General features: G+C 35.6%; 1 protein-coding gene across 2 annotated transcripts in view; it reads right to left on the bottom strand.

Moving 5' to 3' along the window:
* Cert1 (ceramide transporter 1) overlaps nt 1-23,240 on the bottom strand; it is an 89,373-nt gene that overhangs the window by 37,000 nt on the left and 29,133 nt on the right. For both annotated transcript variants that reach the window (XM_051183012.1, XM_051183013.1), the window contains exon 3: nt 16,974-17,090. In XM_051183012.1, coding sequence (XP_051038969.1) covers nt 16,974-17,090 — 117 coding nt within the window. The remainder of the gene's footprint in view (nt 1-16,973; nt 17,091-23,240) is intronic.

Here is a 23,240-nt window from a genome sequence, read left to right as displayed (position 1 = left end):
TCATTTCTAAGCAGAAATTAAATACAATACACTCCTCTACAATTTACAGTTCAACTTAAAGATACTTAAAATAGATTGTAGACATTTTCATTTAAAATCTCCAAAATTCAACAACTTGGCCTTGAAATGTAGATAAATGCATCTGCTCTTCCCATTTACTTGCTCACACCCAGAAGTCTGGTACAGTGTAAGTGAATGTTAGTGATGCTTTCGAAGACCTTGCAACAAATCAAAACAAGAAATGCTTTACTGTTTCTTACATTATTGATTTTTATCACAAAGAAAACATAAAACAGACCCATTATAATACCAACACAATATATGTTAACTCATGGATAATAAATGGATGTTCACTATGAACAGAGTATCTGTTTCAACTCTCATAGTTTCCAGTAAATAAATTCTATAATACATTATGGAAATCAGTCTAAGAAAAAAGAAAATTCAGTGAACAAATTCCAATTGCATTGTTATTCAATGTAAAAACAAAGGTTCGTTGCTCTAGATATATAACTGCAATAGTTTTAACAAAAAAAGAGAGCTGCAGAGTATCAAGAACAGTCACATACTAAAGGATTAGCTAGACTGCCGCTTTAGTACACATGCATAGTGCTCAATTAGTTATGTATTTCAAGTCAAATCTATCAACAAAGATGTTAATATGAAAAGAAAAACTTTGTGAAAGAAACCAGTAATAATTCTAAAGGAACAGTAACTAATTATTTTGAATATGAAAAAGCAACAATACAAATTTTAATTTAAAATATCTAGTTTTTGAGGGCAGAATATAGTAGAGGTAGATGGAAATGGGGAAAATTATAATCACAATACAGTATTATTTTTATTAGTGTAGTTTTAGGGCTAATCCTTTCAAGGAATGCTGGTCTTTTTCTTAATCTTGCTCACCCACATGAAAGAAGTTGAATTCATAGCCTTTAGCTACCTACTCATAAATATTTTGAAAACACCAAATTCTACCTGAGACTGCCAACCTGGGATTCAAAGTTACCATAGGAATGCCATTCTTTTTCAAAATTATTTGCTTTAATATTCCCACATTTCACTGTTCTGCAAAAATACAAGAAACAAAAAACCCTCTTTCTCAAGTTTGCTAGTTTATAAGGAGTATTCCTGAACATGTTTTACACAGATGTAAAATGTCATTTGACCAAGGACACATATTTGAAATATCATTATTTTTTTATATATATATATATATATATATGTGTGTGTGTGTGTATACACACACACATATATATGCAAATATATATATATCAAAGTTTACTTCTAAATATCACAGTAATGAGACCATACCTTTATTTTATGAGAACATTATAAAAAGCAAACACAAAAACCACAACAATAAAACAGACACACAAATACACCACACAACCAAATCAAAGAAAAGCAGCAGGCTCTATGTCCACTAGAGGGAGCCACTGGCACTTTTAAAGTGCTGTGCTTGGAAAGCTGACAAGGGTTACTATTGGTCAAAGCACAAGAGTAACCTTTAGACTAATTCCTTTACCCTATATGTTTGGGAATTTTATATTTCAGAATATTATAACTTAAATCATATGTAAGATAGTAGAAATGCCTACAAAGTTAACAACTACCTTAAGTTAGTTTAATTATATGGGAGATTAATTTAAATATTATCATTTTGCATCATTAACTCATCTAAACCCTAAAAGTGGCATATAAATAATTTAAATATTGGATTTAAAAATTTTAAACATTTGCTTTTAAAAACTATTTTTCCCTACTAATAATCTCTGACAAGCAACACAGCAAAGAAATGGAGGTAAAAATTAATTTCCATATGATGTCAAAATTGCCTAGTTATTATTTTAATTATGAGAAAGAATATGGAACTTTTTCTGAAATTGAAATTCTAAAGCCTAATCAAATGAATTACAAACTGTTATGAACATCCACCAGTCTACCACCAGTATTATATGAAAGCAAGCCCTATGAGAAAAAAGATGCTATATCTTAAAAGATCAATGGAAATCTGATGGCTAGACAGATGTTTCAGCAGGCAGCAACCACCTCTAACTCCAGCTCCAGGGATCACATGCCTTATTCTGGAGTCCACTGGCACCCATACTAACATGATATACCCCACCCTCACATAGTTAAAAAATGTAAAATCTTTTTTTAAAAGTATGTTTTAACACATTTATTCCAGAAAGTTATACTGAAAATCCAACAAGGTAGCTAACAACCATGTGTAAATCCAGCCCCAGGGAATCCCATCCCCTCTTCTGGCCTCACAGGCATCAGGCATGCACATGGTGAACAGACATACATGCAAACAAAATACCATACTCATAAAATAAGTAAATAAAAATTAAAAACACAACCACCACATAGAAGCACAAAATGATCATATTATAATGAAAAATGCATTTAGTGCAATTTTAAAAAGTATCTTTTGAGACTTAAGGCAAACTCTTAACTGTGAACCCCTGTAAAACCAAAAAACATGTGACAAAATTTCAACATATAACATGCATTCCTATAACCCAAAAGGCAGGAAAAGAGCACAGTGAGAAAATACTGGACCAAAGCAAGATCAAAACCCAGCAGGGCAGACAACAAATTATGTCGCTTTATGCCCAATGTCTGGGACTTCAGTCTTAAAGGGCTTAGGTGGACCTGACCCTCTAAGTTTGCTGTATTCAAAATACATCTCTCTCTTGTGCTGATTAAACTCCTTATATGAGGCATGAGATGGTGTCTCATGGTCCTGGCATTTTCAACATCTGGGGGCTTCTCCTCAAGCCAGACTTCCCTCTTTTTGTTTTTTTTGTTTTTTGTTTTTTTTTTTTTTTCAAATGTCTTTTTTTTCCTTTGAGTACTTCATACATGAGCACTTCATCACTCCCACAACTCAAATTTCTCTCATGTTTCCCTCCCTCCCAGTTAATGATGTCTTGTTTATTACTGCTACTTACACATATATACACACATTCACATATATGTTTAACTTACTGAATTCAATTATCTTTACTTATATATTCATGAGTCCAGGGCTGACCACCTGGGAATGGACAACCTATGTGGAGTTTGTCCTTGGAGGAAACTGATTATATCCCTTTCTTAGCAGCCAGTGACCACCTGTAACTCTTCTTCAAGGGCTGGGATTATGTAAAATTTCTTCTGCTTGAAGTGGCATGTCAAGTTGTGATTGTGTTATGCTGGTCTTTTCAGGAAACCATCTTGAGAATTCACGGGCGTATTTTCCATGGAATGTCGAAATGTCACTGTTGAACAGTAGACAATTTGGACTTCTGATCCTTATACTCTTTCCATCCACTCCTTTAAGATTTTCACTGAGCCTTAGGTGTAGGGGTTGTACTGCAGATGAATCAGTTAGGGTGGAAAATCCGTAAACCACTTATTCTCAACATTTTGACTAGGGGTAAATCACTATAACAGTCTCTATGTGTTGAAAAAAGAAGCTTCTTTGATGAGGGTGGAGAACTTTACTTAATCTGTATGTGTAAGTACTTAGAAAACATAAGTTATATTGTATTCAGAACTTGGAAGTAGTAGGCTCTCTTCTAGGATCTATGACCTCTCTAGTAACTGGCTAGTTTTATAGCATTCAGCAAAATCCCTTCCCACTGAGCAGGCCTGAAAGTGTCAGGATAATATTGACACAACTGCACTAGTGTGGATATCTTGCTGGTTCAGTGATCATTGTGGTTCATAGGCTTTCCAACTGGGAAGGACTACCAATGGCTCCTCTCCCTTGAAAACTTGCACAGCCCCCTTTAAAACTACGAGAAGTTAAAAAAAAAAACTCAGGAAGAAGGTTTCCAGGACACAGTTCCAGCCTGCTCCCTCTAAGTCCTATGACTTTGCTTTTACTATTCCACCTAATGAGCTTGTAGGGTCTCTGATTAGTGACTCCAGTACAGCCACATGTTGCCTGGCCCCAGCATCTCTGAAACCTAGAAGGAAGAATCCAGGAACCCTCACTCTGTGTCCTTCACATTTCCAAAGCCAGCATACTGTCAAGTCTGGCTGCCAGTTTGGAGCGGGTTCTCACCCTCTTCGACCCCATTAGCAGTGGCTTTCTTACCTTGAACCAACTGCTTTCTTAGGGTTTCTTTTTTCACAAGCTGGAAGCTTAGCTAGGTGACATCTTGCCAACAGGGCACTCTTCCATTGTTTCAGCAGAGAGCAAAAGGCCTCTCCTTACCGGTGCCAATCTCAACAATTACAGCCTCAAAGCAAGTGTCTTGGCGGCAGCATTAAGCTTCCTAGTGCCCTTTCCCTCTCCAAATCGAACATTTTGTATTTCTTTCAGTCCCACTCACTCTTTTTCATTGTATTCCATTACATAAGAACTATAAGGAATAACCATGCCACAGACCTGATATTATGCTATCTTGAAATTAACTTGCTCACAGAATTTAGTCCATTACCTTTTAATTTAGCTTCAGGGAAGGTCTTAGTACACACCCACAGGAAGCAAACAGATTCTTCCCCAAAATTTCTCATGAATGTCCCCCAGCCCAGTTTCTAACATAGTCCTTGCTTCCCTCAGAAACACCATGGTCCAGACCGCCATATTCTGATTTCCTCTCAGCACTTCCCGTCTGCCAGGCAGTTAACAGAATGGCAACAACATGATCTGCTTACAATACTCAACTGCAGGTTTAATCCAGAGTTCCAAACTTATCCACATGCCTTCAACAAACACGAGGTCAAGTTATTCACAACAGACTATTCCTGATAACAACTTCCATGTTGGTTGCTTTGTGTTGCTGTAGATGAAAGTGCTTCATATGACTCATGGTTCCAGAGGGAGAGTCCATGGCGATAAGAAGGCATGGCATCAGTCCAGGTCACTGAGAGAGCCTATGTTCAACCACATGCTGAAAGCTGAGAGTGTAATGGCAATTCTTGGTCATTAAGTTCACTCTGCCTGGAATCAAGTAAAACCCAAGCAGCTGGACATGCCTACGAGAAGGGTTTTTTGTTTGAACTATATTATTTGAAGTAGAAAGACTTAAATTTGGGCTTTTTACCAGATCTCACTGTCTCTGGCACATTCATCCACGTTGTTACCGAGGTATTATTTCACTGGTGTTAGAACCTACTTCTTGAGAATTCCAAAAAATGACTAAAGAGCAGCAGCATTCTAGGAGTCTTCCAGAACTCTAGCACCAGACTGGGACTGTTAAGACCGAGGACCTTTCTGGTGGGAGACAGTCACTGTGAGAGTACCTAAACCATTTCCATAGCCTGTAAACCACTCTAGTAAATCTACTTTTTATGTTTTTCTCTTCCCCGAATTTTCCCTTTAATTGTTAACTTTTAGTTCATGTATTTTGATAGTCTACTCATACATATATCTGTGAATTTGGTGGCAAACAGCTGATCCTATAGGGTATGGTTCATTCAAATTGCCACATGTTTATATCAATTTATTCACCTTTAGGCTACCAATCTGTTGGCATATTATTTTTTGTAGTATTTTCCTACAAGAATTTTTGTAAACTAGTAGTAATGTTGCCTTTTTCATTTCTGTTCTTAGTGTTCTCCTTTTATCTTTAAATATACCTGGCTAAAGGTCTGTCAATTTTAAATCTTTGCTAGAAGAAAACGTTTGGTTTCAATGATTTTTGTTTTTATACTCTATACTTTATGGTGCCCCATTCAACATCATCATCAGTTGTTGTCTTGGATTCTCCTGCTGGCTCTGTGTTCAATTTGTTTTCCTAAGTTGTAAAATTAGTTTATTCCCTTGTAATATTTTGTTTTTAACATTGTATATGTATACATTTCTTCTGAAGCACTAATTTCGGTATACTGTGGTTTCGTTTTGTTTGGTCTTCAAGCAGCTTCTCATTTTCCTTGGGATTTATTCTGTTTATTGGTTGTTTGGGACTATGTTTTTTTTTTGTTTGTTTGTTTTTTTCTGTTATGACTTTCAATGTCTATCTAGCTGTAGTTAGATAGGATGCTTTGTATGACATCTTTTGAATTTACCATATATATATATATATATATATCACATGAACTGTTCTAGAGAATGTTCAATATATCCGAGAAGCACACATAATATTTATTGGCTCTAACTGGTAATTTTTGCTATGCTTACTTGGTCTACCCACTCCTGAAAGTGGGTACTGACATTTTCAATTATTAGTATAGAAATGTTTTTCCCTTCAAATTGTTAGTTTTTGTTGCATGTATTTTGAAGGTCTCCTAATAGGTAAGTTATTATATCTTCTTGTTGTGTAGTTATGTCTTTTATTAACATACGTCATCCTATTTTTGTCTCCTGTGACCTGTTTTGACTTAAAGTCTATTTTATTTGATGCAAATATAGCCACTTAGATTGGTTTTTATTTGGATGGATTTCTACCCCACCCCCCTGAAATACATTCGTGGTTTGCATTTGGAGCTAAAATGACTTCCTTGCAAACAACAAAAAATTGGAGTGTGTTTTTTTCCACTCTGTCAATGTCTGTTTTTTCACCGGAAAGTTTAATTTAAAATAAATACTGATAAGGAAGTATTTTCTCATTTCCATCTGTTTCCCATGTGTTTTCATGGCCCTTTCTGATTCCACGTTTCATGCATTACTGTGTTTTTTGTTTAGTTGATTTGGGGAAATGTTTTGAGTTTTATTTATTTATTTTTTTATTTTATGTATCTTCCTTTTTTTCCTTGGAGGTGCTAGGGATCAAACCTAGACAAGCATTTTACTGAACTATTGCCCTCTATTGGTACATTTCTTACAGTTATTTTCTTTGTGGTTATGAAATTGCAGTAAACAGCCTGAAGCTACAATAATTCAATCAGAACCCACTGCAGCTTAAGTCCCTTACACAGAGACTATAAACTACAGCCATTGTGATGACTGCAGGTGGATTCAACTAAAACTCAAGTCTGGCCACTCCTGTGAAGGATTTTCTTGATCAGATTATTTGAAGCAGGAAGACTGCCCCTAAATGTGGGCAGTACTCTCTGGTGGCAGCCTAGATAAATGGACGTGGAAGAGGGAAGCTGCTTTTGGCCTTCTTGCTCTCATTCTCTCTGGCAAGTTCATCTATCCTGTTGCTGCTATGACATTCCTTCACTGACATTAGAATAACTTCTTCAGGGTTCCAACACTGACTGAAGACCATCAGCTCTCCAGGAATCACCCAGGACACCAGTGCCAGAATGGGACCGCTGAGACACCCAGGCTGAACTGAACAACTACCAGATTCTCAACCTCACAGTGTGAGGCAGCCATGGTTGAACCACTCAAACAACATTCAGTAAGCCAATCTAGTAAATATCCTTTTTAATACACACATTCATTCTATCAGTTCTTCTTGTTTAGAGAAGTCTAACAGAACCACACTACTACTAGATCTCAGACTACAAATTTTTGAAAAACATGTAATATTCTCTTAGTAGAAAAAAGGAGCAAGTATAAACTGTTGTTATAATGTAGCTGGCTTTTATAATTGCCATGTTTTTGCCTTTATTGAGATCTTTATTTCTTCATATGACTTACTGTCTAGTTTGCTTACATCTTACTTTGCAAGATCCCATAAACATTTCTTGAAGTATGTATGGGTCAAATGATAATAAACTCAGATTTTCTTTATCTGAGAATTTATTACTTTTTTTTCTCTCACTTTTGAGGAAAAATTTTGCTAGGCATAGAAATCGTTAAGTTGATTAGCCATCTCCTTTTAGGGATCTGTACAGACAGGCTGCTGCATTCTGGCCTCCGAAGTGTGATGAGAAATCTGCTGACAATATTGAAAATCTTCTGTGTATGATGAATTGTTTTTCCTCTAGTGGCTTTTAGGATTCTTTTTGTCTTTGGGAAGTTTGTCTTGGTATCCTCTGAAAGTCCTCAAATGTTTATTACATTTGTCTTTCATCAATTTAGAGTTTTCAGCTGCTTTATTTATCCTTCTGTTCCTTTATCCCTCTACAAAACTCACAATGTGTGTGCTGGTCTACATGTTAGTAGTGGCCTTGACTCCTGTACACTCTAGTCTGTTCATTTCTTTCAAACTCTATATTCTTCTAGTCAGATACATTTCTATACTGTCATATATTCAACTTCATGTTTGTGTTGACTTTCTCATTTAGCATGTTTCAGCTACAGACTATCTCTGATTCTTTTTAGATTCTCTATGGATAATTCTATTTTCTTAAGATTCTTTGTTTCTTTAAAGCGTCATTAAGGTAGTTGTTTTTAGTGTTTTCTCTGACAGACTAACCTTCAGATTTTTCCCAGGACAGTTTCTGTTTTGATTATTTACCCTTTGAAAGCATCAGGTTTTCCTGTACCTTTGTACTAATAACAATTATTTTGCTGTTGCAAACAGGAACATTTAAACGTAGCAATGTGTCAACTCTGTCAAGTGGACCCTCTTCCTTCAAAGCTTTAACACTGTGTTACAGTGTGTTTGTGTTACTGTCATAGGCAACCTCTGTGCCTAGGATAAAGCTGAGGTGTAAAGGTAAAGTCATCTTAGGGCTTGCCTAGACCTAGTCTGCTTCTTGTCTATGCAAGTCACTTTCCTTTTCTTTTTTAACTTTTTATTGATCCTTTGTGAATTTCACATCATGCATACCAAGCCCAGCAAGTTTCTAATTTTCCTTTTATTCTCAACAGTTTAAAAACTCCTCATTTTCTTATCATTTGGGAAAAGAAAAAAAAAGTGAGGGACTGGAATTGACAATCACTTCAAAGGGCTAGAGAGTTGGCTCAGCAGTTAACGACACTGGGGGCTCTTCCAGAGGACCCTGGATCAATTCTCAGCACCCACATGGCAGCTCACAGCTGTCTATAACTTCAGTTCCAGGGAATCGACATCATCACAAAGACAAACATGCAGGCAAAACACCAATGAACATAAAAATAAATTATTTTTTAAAAAATCAATTCAAAAGAAAGGGGAGAAAATTGCCTTAAGTGGGTAAGAACCACTTGCCCCCTTCTTTGCTTGAACAGCAATTAAAATCATAGGATGGATCCCCATATTATAAGGCAGGGTTCTTTGTGATCAGCCTGGCTCCCACAAACTAGGTGAAGAGTTGACAGCTATGCGGCTGAGGATGGGTAGCTGCTACTGTTGTAGGAGCTGAAACTAGCCAAAATGAACAATAATCGGCCATTTATGCCTAACCTGAATCCTAGAAGCTGCAAGCCTTCCAAGGACTGCAGACTTTCAAAGTAGTTACTGACATTAGATAGATTTTGTAGTGCGATATTGTTTATAGGTTGGCAAAAAGGATTTCTGTTCTGTGATATAGTCAAATTCTCTCCTATAAATAATGGATCGAAAGGAAAATGTATATTTAAAAAGGAATGTTTTTAAATGAAGGGTAACTTTAGGTTTTCAGACTTGAGGTAGTTTTTTTCTATTGTTTTCTCCTGTAATTAAAACACCACAGAGTCTGTAAAATCTATGTAAGAGACAATTTACAGGGTGGATTTAAAACACAAAATAAGACCTGAGAGATTTAGCCATATGGGAAAGACTTTCAACTATGAAGCCATGAAAAAAAAGCTGAAATTAATAACATTTTAGGACACAGATTTTTGGATAACATTCTACTTACTGATGAATGGTTATATGATCCTTTAAGTTTCGTCTGTATGTAAAATGGGAGTAACATCTATTTTTGAAGGTACTCTAAAAACAATACTCTTAAATGTCTAATTATTCCTTTTATCCCTCAACATATCAGAGAGGTAGGACTGTAATCAAGTGAAAACTAACGGGCTAAGAACTGAAGAGTAATGTAAGTATTCCTGACATTGGCCTTACTTTGCTCAATTATGTATATGTCTTATGTTTCTGAAAACTTTCAGAACTGTTTGCAATGAATGTAATATTAGACTGGGGTATATTGATTTTTTTCTAGTATCTATTCTACCTTAGTACTACTTACTAGTCATCCATCAGTATCAAATGAACCAAGAACATCTGTCAAGCAATAAAGTGCTATTTACACTATCACAAAAAGACCTGAAGGAAAAGAATTATTTTAAATTCTTTGGTATTTTTAAAGAAACATTTTTTCCTCACTTAGTGTTCAGTACATATATAAAGTTAGCAAACTGTCTCCACTACTGTCAATATGTGTAAGCAATGCCACCCACTATTACTTTTTCTTATCAAATATGGACAAAAAAACAGAACCCCATCTGTTTTAGTACTGCCAGAAATCTTTCCATCTAATTAAAAATTCAAACACAATATTAAGCTATTGTACAAAATGGCATATATTTGTATCATGTAATTTCTTATAATTTCACATCTTCTATAGTAACATTATGAGACAGTCACTTAAATACAGGTTAGTTGTTTTTTTCCCTTACATGTTTCTTTTCTAAAGAATTTATAAGCAAATTGTAGACTGACAAAAGTAGAAAATTAAGCTGAAAATTTCATAATATTAATCACACACATAGCCCATTATTAGTTGACAATATGTGGCTAAACATTTTAAAAACTTTTAACTCTAATACACTATACAAGACACGTTTTCAGGACGTCACACTATGATGGACTAGAAAACCCTGGAAGGCAGACGGGGGAAGAGCTCTAGGCAGACTAATGTAGTTCTCACTTAAACATTCACGACGGCGCACCTCTGTTGCTTCTCCAAGGCAAAGGATGGGATTTTTTTTTTTCTGCCAGGGGGAAGTGCAGGACTTTCAAACCTTCCAGGTTAGAAAGAAATCAGTCTCTTTACTTTTGTATGGCTTATGCAGTCCTCCAGAAAAGTCTAAATCAGACAATTCTGGGGCAGAAAGAGAACCCATCCTTCTTCCAAACATATAAAAGTTTGGTGTTGCCAGACAAACTTGGATACCATCTTTGGACCCCCTTTCTGCTTGGGGAGTCTTTCTCTTTGTGCACTTCTGCTTTTAATAAAACTTGGCTGAGTCCCGAGACCTTGCTTTTCCTGCTTTTTTATTCTTTAAATTGGCAGAGAAAAAGAATCCATTCTTACATCCCTAAATGGTCTCAGCATGACAGCCTCACTAATATAACCATTAATCCCAGTCTTAACTTAAAACACAAATAATTATAACATGATTAACTGAGACTGGAACAAGGGTGATCAGTTTATATTAACCTGGAATGTAAAGAATCGGGTTCTTTTTTTTTTTTTTTTTTTTTAAATTGGGCAGTACCAAGAGTTTAGGGTAGCAGAAGTTGAAATAGAACTGAAGCCACAAGACAGGAAACTAAAGCAAGGAAACGAACTAAGAGAACAGGAGAAAACAGAAGTTATAAATAAATAAGAACTATGACAGAAAGAGAAAAGGATGAAATTAACCCACATAAATTGTAGCAAAGGATTGGAGGACAAGAGTTTTGTTAACAAGAAGAGCACTTAAAAGTTACACACACAGTTACAACTTTCTTTGATGACCATGGTGCTCTATACTTTTTTGGGGAGGGGATTAGGGCACTTTTGTCACTTATTATGGAACATAGACTAGCCTCTAGTCCTATAAGCTAAAGAGCATATTTTATATGTATGGATATTTCACATCGATATCTGTACTTTTTCAGATTTTGAATATTCATTTCATCTAAGTAGACAACTTGTCAAACTCTTTTCAAGAAATTGCACACTTCCCTGCTTCCTTTAGTGCTGAATGAGAGTATCTGCTGCTCCATATCCTCGCTAACACTTGGCACTATTGACTTTTTTCTTCTTTGTTTTTGTGGTACTGGAGACTGTACTCAAGGCCACACACTTTCTGAACTTTTCATACAGATTTAAGGGAATCTCTCTGGTAAGACAGAAAATCTTGTCAAGTTAATGTGTCTTCAGTTGCATGTATGCTAAATATGTGCATTTTACCTAATATCTTCTTTTTTCACTGCTTAATAAAAATGCTCCCAATTCATTTTTTGATATTTTTATTTTTTAAAATTAAAATACTATAATTGTGTTTATCATTATCATAAGAACTTTAACTGTAGATGACACCAGGGAAAATACCACAATTAAAAAAAATAACCCTAATAAATAGTTACATATTTCTGTCATAAATTAGTTACACAGAAAATGCCCACAGAGGCCCTTTAATATATAGGCACACCCTTACCAGAAAAATGTTCCTTTAATCTGAATATAAACCAGTCATTTTAACTTTACATTCACAAAGTGTTTAGTTTACAAAGACTAAAATCATTCTTATGTGAAAGGCAAAATGCCAAGAGATTTAACTATAAAATAAAAGTTTATCTTAGTAAGTAATCTATTTAGTGTTATCTCAAATCATAAGTAGAAATACAAAAGATTAATGGACTAAACAAAAGAAAGCCAAAATACTGTTTCAAAATAAAATTACTGGTTTCAAATATATATGGCTTTCCATTTCTACATATGAAGTTGAAAACAAATCTTTGATTTAATAATAACTTTGGAATCAGGATGTTATAGTGCACACATCTTTACTTTTAGCATTCAGGGAAGCAGAGGCAGTTGAATCTCTGTGAGTTTGAGTCCAGCCTGGTCTACCCAACTAGTTCCAGGACAGCCAGAGCTGTTACACATTGAAACCTGTCTTGAAAAACAAAAAACAAAGATCTAAAGATCTGGAATTGAGTACTTTCCTTTACAGCAGTTATTATTTAACAGCACACTGAAATATGCAATGTCTAATATACTAAGAAATATAACTAAGGAAGGAACACACAAGCAGACTCTGAGAACAGAACTCTGCTGTATTGATGTTAGTAATCATTCTAACTCCAAGCATTAAGATTAAAGGGAGTCTTGGGGAGACTTCAAGTAACAAACACTAGTTTCCAAGCACAGAATTTATTTTCCATTATTTATATTATTTAAGTTGTAAATTTTTATGTGTTCAATCCCTAATAATTCCTAAAATCTAATATAATTACATTTGAGCCCATAAGGACCTTTAGTATAAAAGAAACACCACAGACACAAAGAACGTATTAAGATATGAGAATACCCCAATTCAAGAAGTCTATGACTTAAGTCAACAAAATATTCCATGTAAGTAGGTACTTACAGTAAGAGTTCATGCTCTCAGGTTGGAAAGATTGGCTCCTTTACTAACTAGTGTCTAACCTTGGATAATCTACTTAGTCTGTGTCTCAATTAGCTAGGATAATACTATTATCACATGAATATATGGGTAAAATGAGGTAAGTATATAATGTCATTATCACAATAGCTGGCATATATTTATTCTCAAAATTATTCACTGTCATCATTACTACTCTATTACTGAAGAAGTCATTTAAGATAGAACACTTGCTTCTCATACAAGCACCCGTAAGAATCAGAGGTAGAGAGTGAAGACATGTGCTGTATACATGCATGAAATATATTAATATAGAAAGCTTATAACATAAGAGTAACCTGGGAAGGAACAGAACCTTCACTCCTTCCAGATATCAAATATTAATAAAACCTGTCAGGAACTTTTAATAAAACCAATCCACCACAATAACCAACCCAAACAAACAAACAGAGAAACAAAAAGAACATCCTTCCAGTGATATCAGGACAGAGAAAGATAGGTTTACTACTCTAAGTGGCCTGTCCGGCCATCCAAAGGACAGGTAGTAGCCAGAGAAAGTAACTGTGAATTGAACTGAATGAGCTGGAATTATCAGAGTCCATATCTATTATACCCTTCATTTTATTTTGTTTATCCCAAATAGGTTCCTTTGCTCACCTGCTTGTTTTTATTTAGAGGTGAAGAAAGGTAACACATATAGCATGCTATCAAATTTCATTCTACAGAAAACTCACAAAGCTTAAGCATCTAGTACATAATTGTGCTATGACTCAAATGCATGTGTCTGATTGTAGTACTGGAACACTAACTAATATAGCATACTGCCTTTTATGGAAAGCCAAGAGCAAGAAGGGGAATTCATAGTTAGCTTACATGTTAGACAATCAGATAACACGAATTCTCAAGAACTGAACTTATGAAAACGGTGTTCCAGCAACAATCATACCAATGTAACTGATACAAAAGAGAATACAAATCAAATCCTACAACAGGATGAACTAAAAGATAGTAGATTGTACACAAAATATTTAATTTTACTACAAACTTGTCAGCTCCTTGTGAAGTATTTTCTTTACATCTTTCTTTACTTTTCAGGATGGCAGAGAGAAAATGAACCACATAAAGCAATAAATACACTAACTGGGACTCTGTGATCTCTAGAAAGTAGATCTTACTGTCATCACTGCCTTAATAATTTGGTACTAATTTTAAAGATCAAGTTAACTATTCAGTTTACTTTACTAAAATTTCCAAGTTTAACGGTCAACAGTCCTTAATGATATTGAGCCAGGAAACATATTCTCTGCATCTGGTCTATTAGGGAAAGAAAGCAGATAATTTACATATTATAGATAGGAAAATTTGAAATTTCTCCTTCAGTTAGTTACATAAGGTAATTTAGTTTCAGGCCTCACAGTCAACTCACATATCCACTAACATGCTGCTTAGTTGGCATGTATCACATACTTTGTTTCTGTACATTAAGCATGAACAACAACAATAATTATTTGTTTTAGAAATAAAAAAGGAAATATTTGCACAGCTATATCCCCTCTGAGATCCAAAGAAATCAACAACATGAAATATATGCTCTATGTATTTATCTTCACTCAAAAGAAAAAATAAAAATGGAAAACTTCCACAGTACTTCAGGTTAAATCTAAATCAACTGACCAGATCTTTAACAGTCATGTCTGCTAAAAATATAGAAACTGGTTCTACTTAATGACATCTTTAGTCTCAAGTGAGAGGCTGGCCCTGAATGAAATAATTCAGTATATTTTCCGTATGTGTACATTTAGCTATCCTCACTGAACACTCAACTTTTCTTCCAAAAACAACCTGCTACAATTTACTGAAAGTAGTGACTCCTAAGCCGTAGCTTTTCCAACTATACTATACACAGAGGCATTTGTCACTCAGGGGAGTGGCTGGTGTGTGTGTGTGTGTGTGTGTGTGTGTGTGTGTGTGTGTGTGTGTGTGTGTGTGTGTGTGTGTGTGTGTGTGTGTGATCTTATCTATTCCTTATTACAGCTTTCATCAGAAGTACCACAACTGACAGTTGAGAAAAGCCTGGGAGGTAGTCACAAATGCACAAAGTCACATGTAGAGAGGCTGCTGTGAATACAGATTGGCTTGACTTCAAAGCAATGAAATTCTAAAATACTGGCTCATCTTATTTTTAAATAATAAAAATGACCACAAATTTTCCACGTGTATACTAGTTATAACACCAAAATAACTAAGACTTAGAAACATTCTAAAGCAACATAATATTAAAGTTAAGGGACAAAAGAAATTGATCATAATTTTCTAAACTCAAACTAAACCAAGAAAAGAAAAGGAGAGCTAATAAATCATTGGTATCAAGAATCATTGGTATCTCACGGCACACTAGATGAAACTGGTTTTTCTTGTTTTGTGCTGCCTATGTGTTTTGTGGCTGTTAAAAAATAAAACAGGTGTTTCAACTCTAAATATGTGAAGCTCATGTGAACAAGTACAGACAAGTATTTGAACAAGCACAAATTCTCTTAGGTCACTTAAGGATGGTATAATGACTACAGAAGTTTACCTATGCTTTGCCATATCACTGAAACAGTAGTAAGGTAGACTACTGGCATATTTTAGTCTACTTATCAATTACAGCAGAAGTCAAAGATTAGCTTCAAATATATAAACATGGCCTAAACATTAATATCTATAAGATAATTCTATAAGATAGATTCAGTTACAAAATTGAAATTATTTTCAAATGGTTGTATTATGAATCTCCTCAAATGATTTATAAGGACTATAAAAATTAACACTGACATTTTTAAGCATTAGGGTCTTATAACTGAATGTTATTCTTAAAGTCATCCCAACAATATAAATTTAAAAAAATATTATTTATAAAGCATATCCTAAACAAATAAACCTTTAATCCCAGCCTTTGGGATTAAAGCACTTGGGAGGCAGAAGCAGTTTATTATCTATGAGTTTGAGGCCAGTCCGGATCTACATAAAGAGTCCCAGGACAGAAAGGGCTACATGGAGACCCTGTCTCAAAAAACAACAGCAAAATCAAGGTACAGTTTATAAGGCAGGGCATATTTTTATTTCAATTAAGAATTATTTATTGTGGTAAATATCTTTGTGTAATTTAAGTGTTAGACAAAAAATACTGTTCTAAAATGTCTATATGACTGTTTTAATCTTTACCACTCCATCAAATAGGGTTCTACTTTCCAGTAACATGCTTCATAATTCTTTATATTGAAGAAACAGCCTGTCTCCATTTTAGGCTTAAAAGTCATCTTATAGTAAAGACAAACTATGTTAATTCTTGTTTATAATTAAACCTCCGTTTCTCAAGGATTGGGCTATGCCCCACCTGTAACCTTAACTACAAATGGTTCTGAACTGCCTCTTCTAGGGATGGCAATCATGTCTTTGTTTCAAAAAGTTGTTTATAACCATTTGCAACACCCTGCCTTTGTTTCAAAAGGTTATATGACCATCTATAACTACCTTGTTAAAACTACCTGTTACTATGACTATCCTGTTATTACAACCTTGCAACCAGGTATTTATTGCTGGAGGTCATTAGGAATAACTTGTTATGATGGTCAGCTCCTGTAACCTTGCCTATTTTGTCTGCCAAATTTTGGAAACCCCTTACCCATGAGCTATGTAAAAGCTTTGTCTTCCTCACATTCAATGCTGACCTGCCTCAAACCCCACCTCAGATAAGAGGCACTGTTGTACATGAATAAAAAGGCTTGCTTTAATTAATTTGGTCACAATGACTCAGGTTGGTGGTCTCTCTCCTCCCATCTTTGGGATTAACAACGTGTGAAGATTACAAGAGTTATCACCAAGAATATTACTTAGACTTCCATGAACAGGTAATCATCAGCAATCCTACCTTGTGCTGTTCAATGGCATCTATCCACTGCTGTCTGTGATCTGGGTCCTGAGCACGAAGATACCAAACACTATCATTAACACTGATGTCAAACCGACATTCATCAAAGTCATGAGGCTGGGGAAACAAAGAAGAAAGTGAAAAACAAAATTAATTATATTCTTAGAAGTGCAGTCCCCTTCAACACAAAATGTGAGCACTCTATCTGAGAGACTCCTGTTACCTTTTTAATTTTTCTACTCAAATAACTTATTTCAAGATGTCTCAGACATTGTTCATTATATATAAACTCCAAGTTTCATTTACTACTCATAGAAATGATTTGACACAATCTATAAACATCTATTCAAAAATAGAAGTGATATTGTTCGTCAAATGATTTAGGTTAGCTTAAGAAGTGGGAATATCATCACCAAAACCATAATTTACAAAATCTCCTGATGGGAGATGTCATTCTGTAAATATGTTTCTCATACTGGTTAATAATAAAGCACTGTTGGCCAATAGGAAAGGAAGATAGGAGGGACTAGGAGACAAGGAGGAAATAGGAAGTAGTAAGAAGGGTCAAGATGGAGAGTCTGGAAAGAGCAGTACGTGGTAGCTGGCTCCCGGTAAGAAGACCACATGAAAATACATAGATTAACACAAATGGGTTAATACTTAAGACAAAACTAGCCGATAAGAAAGTAGTAACTGGTCAACAGTATAATATCAAATACAGAGTCTCTGTGTGTTATTTGGGGCTGGCGCGGCGGCGGGACAAGACTGGCGGCAGGCGGAAAAACCCATACTTCTTACAAATGGCGCCCACGTGGCTAATAAGAACTTCCACTTAAAATTTAATAAAAGCTTAAAAAAGGGTTTTAAAAACAAAAGAACAGAGATATTCAAGGTTTCTTGGTAGCAGCATTTTTCTCAGTTGGACTCTAATTTGCGAGAGACAAGCAAATATTTACGCGGCTCCTTTAAAAAAAAATCTCCTGACTCAACATAAGCGACAAAAAACCAAACGGCATTAAAAAAACACTACTAACAATTTATTATGTAGGAGAGCTGTCATAGACATTGATCACATCTCCAAGCCAGCAACATGCTTGCTAGATGGCAATACAAACCAAGACAATGGACACAGCTTTCACTACTAACGGTAAAAATACCCGTCGCCATCTTTGGTAAGCCACAACAAAAACAACTATGACTTTCATTTCAACAATGTTGTTGTTTACCAAATAAAAGACTAGTGGCCAAAAAAAGATTTACAGTAAAACAGATTCATATTAAAAAAAACTTCTAAAGACTTACAATATGTTTTAAAATATATGTAAACATAAAAAAAGTGCCAACAAAAACTAAAACATTTTAAAAAGCCAAAATTTCCATAACAAATGGGCTTACATAATGAAATTTATAATCCAGAAACAAGTATTAATGATTCCTTCCAAATATTGAAAATTACATTTTACATATCTAAAACTATTTACTGCCATAAAGTTCCCAATGAACATCAACAAATAAAGCAAACAGTAAAAAATGATAACCAAAGGCTGGAGGAACGTATGCAAGAAAGTTGGAACATTAATGGAAAGGTCAGTTCTTGGTCTGGTGAGATGGCTCTGTGGGTAAGGATACTTACACACAGATTGGCTACCTGAGTTTGATCCCGGAAACCCATGAGAAGCAAGGAGACAAAAGATTCCCGAAAGATATCCCATGATTTTCATGTGTGTGCCATGCATTCCCCGCCTACCAAAATTCATAAAGAAAATGTTTTTCCCATTGAGTGAATTCAAATGGTAAGACTGCATCACATTTACTATTTTTCTATCAGGGCTGAGTCAATTTCCTCTTCTATGATCAATCTTCCCTTACAGGGGAAGGAATCCTCTCTGGATATCGTTAACAATAAACTTAATAGGTGAACAGATCTTACATATTGTACTTTCAGAGCTGAATGTTTATTTTATCCCTCTTTTTAAGCATTGTTCTGTGATCTCTTTATCAATTTATGTACCAAAACAATGTAACACTATGATGTTCTTTAGCCTATGAAGCAATTTCTCTTTAAGACAACAAGCCATGGTTTTGAATGGCAAAAAGAAACATGTCAAACATTTCCTGGATCACTATGCCCTTGGCATCATAGGAAAATGGCACAAAGCAAAGAATAACAGAAAGAAATAAAGGGGAAAAAGATGGCAATACATTCCTGAGTAAATACAAATGCAGAAAGATGAAAGGATATTAAGATAAGAAAATAAACTACAGATATCCAAAACAGCCTAACAGATTCTAGTTACTGAGAAAACTTTTTGGAGGGAATGAAACAATACTACAGGAAGCAAGCAAAGAAATAAATTATCACTCTACCGTTGTGATCAGTACAGAGGGTTAAACATCTATTCCATTATCACTTTCAATGTATTTATAGCCATAATTCTTGAAAATGTTTTACATTTTGTATTGTATTCAACATTCTCAATAAAGTTTAAGAAAAATGAAAGGAAAAAAACCACATACAATTCAGAATTCATTGCTTTCTCCAGCAAAATTTTCCATGAGCAAAAGGAAGTCATATCTAACATCAATCTAAGGAATGGGAGGCACATATGAGACACTGACTGTCGATACATAAACATGCTGTAAACACAGGATCTTTAAACCCCAACAAGTCAACAAAGTGAGAGAAACTGGGCCCATGGGATAAAAGATAGGTAGATTTGATAAGGAACATGCTTGGAAAAAATAAATGGATGATGAGAAAGCTTGACTGAATCAAGCTTCATTTTGTACATCACCCTGTTCATACCATGAACAGAATAGATTGCTTGGCTTCATTTAAACTCTCTTTTTGAGGCAGGGGTCTCATTCATAGTCCAGGCTGATTTCAAACATGTACGTCTCCTCAGCACTGGGATTAAGGGATGTACCCCAGATCCTGCCTGACCTCTACTGAAATTATTGCTTCTTTATTATGTGTAAATTTTGTTTTTAAAAATTCTACCAAAATATTTATCTTGATTATGTGTTCTGATGTGCTCTTAACAGTCTGAGGTTCACACAGTCCCTCTCTGGTCTTGGCATTAACAAGTATTACTAGAAAAAAGTGAAAGATAAAGGGTGGAAAACTTTAAGAACTGGTAAGACGTTTTTCCTCCCTATAGGGGGGGAAAGACGACTTACTTTTCTTTATAATGATGGATGTTGGCATGCACATACCATGAAGCACCTGTGAGCAGAGGACAACTTGCAGGAGTCACTTCTCCCTTTCCCCATGCATGTTCTAGGAACCAACTCAGGTCATCATCAGGCATGACAGCAAGTGTCTTTATATACTGAGCCATCTTGCCAGCCCAAAACAAGAAGTTCTTTAGAGTTAAGGCAACTTGAAATGAAAAGTTAAGTACAGCTAGTATAGTACAAGAAAAGCACACATAAAACAGTTGGAGTAGCAATAAATTAAATAGACTAAAACTCAAAGACATATAAACATTTGAAAAAATATATACATTAATAATACATTTCTATGCTACCATCTCAGTCAGTACTCTATTGCTATGAAGAGATGCCATGACTACAGCAACTCTTTCTTGTTTGTTTTCTGAGATGCATTTTTCTGTGTAGCCTTAGTTGCCCTGAAACTCTCTGTAGACCAGGCTGGTCTCAAACTCACATCCACCTGCCTCAGCCTCCTGAGTGATGGGATTAAAGGCATACATCACCACCAGCCAGCACACAGCAACTTTTATAGGAAAACATTTAATTGGGGCTGGCTTATAGGTTCACAGGTTCAGTTCATTATAGTCATGGTCAGACACAAAAACAGACATGGTCCTAGAGAAGGAGAGTTCTACATCTGGACTAGCAGGTAGCAGGAAGAGCAAGACATAGGCCTGGCTTGAGCTTCTAAGAACCTAAAGACCATCCTCAGTGACATACTTCTTCCAAGAAGGCCACACACAGGCCACAACTACCAACAGTTCACTTCCTGTGAGCCTATGGGGGTCATTTTCATTCCAAATATAGCTACATCAATATGTTTTGGTCAACAATGGGCTGCATATATTATAGTGGCCCTTAAAATTTAATAAAATTAAAAAATTCCTGTTACTTGGTGATGATGTAGCTGTGTGAATAGTGACATTAGGTAGTATTAACAAACCTATGGCGCTGCCAATTGTAAGATACAATGATGTAACAACATACACTACTTCACAAACAACTATGCTACTGGGTTATTATTTACTGTACTTTCTATGTGTGTGAACAAGCACAAGTATATCAGTATGAGTACCTGTGTGTATATATGCAGAGGCCAGAGTTTGACATGGGGAATCTTTTCATTGCTCTACACTTATTTTGTCCAGTGTTGGGACTGAACCCAGGACCCAGCCTTGGAGTCAAGTGTGCTGTCACTGAACTCTGCCCTAGTCCTTCCACCTTTTTTGGTTGTTTTTGATAGTTTCTTACTGAATCTGGAGCTCATAAACTGGCTAGGTTTGCTGGACAGTCAGTCCCTGAGGTTCTCCTGGTTCTACCTCTCAGAGCTAGGAATACAGGTATGTGCTGCCATGCACAGAGTTTTTGCACTGATGAAGGGATCTGAACTCAAGTCCTCATGTTTCACAACAAGCACTTGAGCCACTAAGCCGTTTCCCTAGTACTTGAATTCTATTTCCTCAATGTTATTTTAAAAATATTTCATCTATTTTAAAAAGGGTTGTTAAAATAGTTTACTATATTAAACAAGCAGTGGTCGCATGTATTATTTCCTAAGTCCCATGATGGATGGTATCTAGACTAGACTGAGGGGTTACCTACATAATTTAGATTTATTTATGTAAGTATACTCTCAGATGTTCAGAGAAGAAAAATGTCATGGAGTAAGACAGTTCTCAAAATGATGTTTGCTTAAGTAATGCTTGACATTACTTAAGAGTAGACAAAGGAGGAGAACTAAACTCTTTTAATGGTATTTTCAACGATAAGAAATTCCCTAAAGGGAAAATATAAATGGGACATATCAAAAATAACCTCCTAAGAACAGATATATAAACACAAGATAGTAAAGAAGAAATTCATGGAATGGTGTATGTCCCCAAAGCTGGAAATTTAGTATCTATTGAGGAAAAGACAAAACAAGGCAATTCTTATACAATATGGGGAAAAGCAAAGATATTGAAGCTATCAGAAATCCCTGAAGGTAGAAATATGAATGGAGCCGAAAATGAGACAAATGATAATAGCCATTAAAAGACTCTAATAGGAGCCTGCAACCCCATATGTCCATTTCAAACATTGGTGACTACCTTCTGCTCCTATACAGAAAAACCTACACAGGTGTGTCCATATATCATGTGATCAAACCCACACCAAACACACAAAATAAAATTTTGTAATTTAATCTACAGGGGAATGAAGGGGAATGAATGTCTCTTGTTGATCTCCTGCCTCTGCCTTTGGAATGCTGGGATTGCCAACAAGGTGGCCAACAAGCTTGGCTGGCTTTTGTGTAGGTTCTGCAGATCCAAACTCCTGTTCTACACTATGTAACCAAGAACATTATCTACTGAGCCACCGCACCAGCTTTTAAATCACATACTTTTAAACAGCACGGTGTGGCAGCATTTTGAAAGCAGCAGAAAGGTAAAGATAGAAAAGTTTTGCCAGGCTTAACATTGGTTAATCCCAGCCACTCAGAAGGTTGACACAGAAGCATCAGAGGATCAGAGGATCACTACACAGTGAGTTCAAGGCCAGCACAGTATCTTATTAAGATCCTTTCACAAAGTAGAGATGGACTACTGTTCAGTGGCAGAGCACTTTCCCAACATGTGTGAAGCCCTAGTTTGTTTGTTTGTTTGTTTTAAGAGAGGAGGAAGTCAGGAAGAAACCTGGGAAGACAGAGGAAGGGGATAGATAATATTAAAGATCCCTTTCTTGCTTCCCAGAAGGCCTAGAACCCAGGCTCACGATATGCTTTACCAACTAATTTAGTAGGTAAGAGAGACTAAAAAGTAGTTAGATCTTTGAAAAGAATACAACATGGCTGGAGAGATGGCTCAGTGGTTAAGAGCACTGGCAGCTCTTCCAAAGGACCTGGGTTCAATTCTCAGAACCCACATGGCAGTTCATAATTGTAAGTCTAGTTCCAGTAGATCTGGCATCCTCATACAGACATACATGCAGGCAAAAACCCAATATTCGTTAAAAAAAAAAAAAAAAAAGAAAGAAAGAAAGCAAGAAAGAAGAAAAAACTGCAACAAAGGA

Source organism: Phodopus roborovskii, unplaced genomic scaffold, assembly GCF_943737965.1.
Source record: "Phodopus roborovskii unplaced genomic scaffold, PHOROB, whole genome shotgun sequence".
NCBI lineage: Eukaryota > Metazoa > Chordata > Mammalia > Rodentia > Cricetidae > Phodopus > Phodopus roborovskii.
The sequence above is the reverse complement of the archived record's forward strand: the minus strand, read 5'-3'. Positions and strand labels throughout refer to the sequence as shown.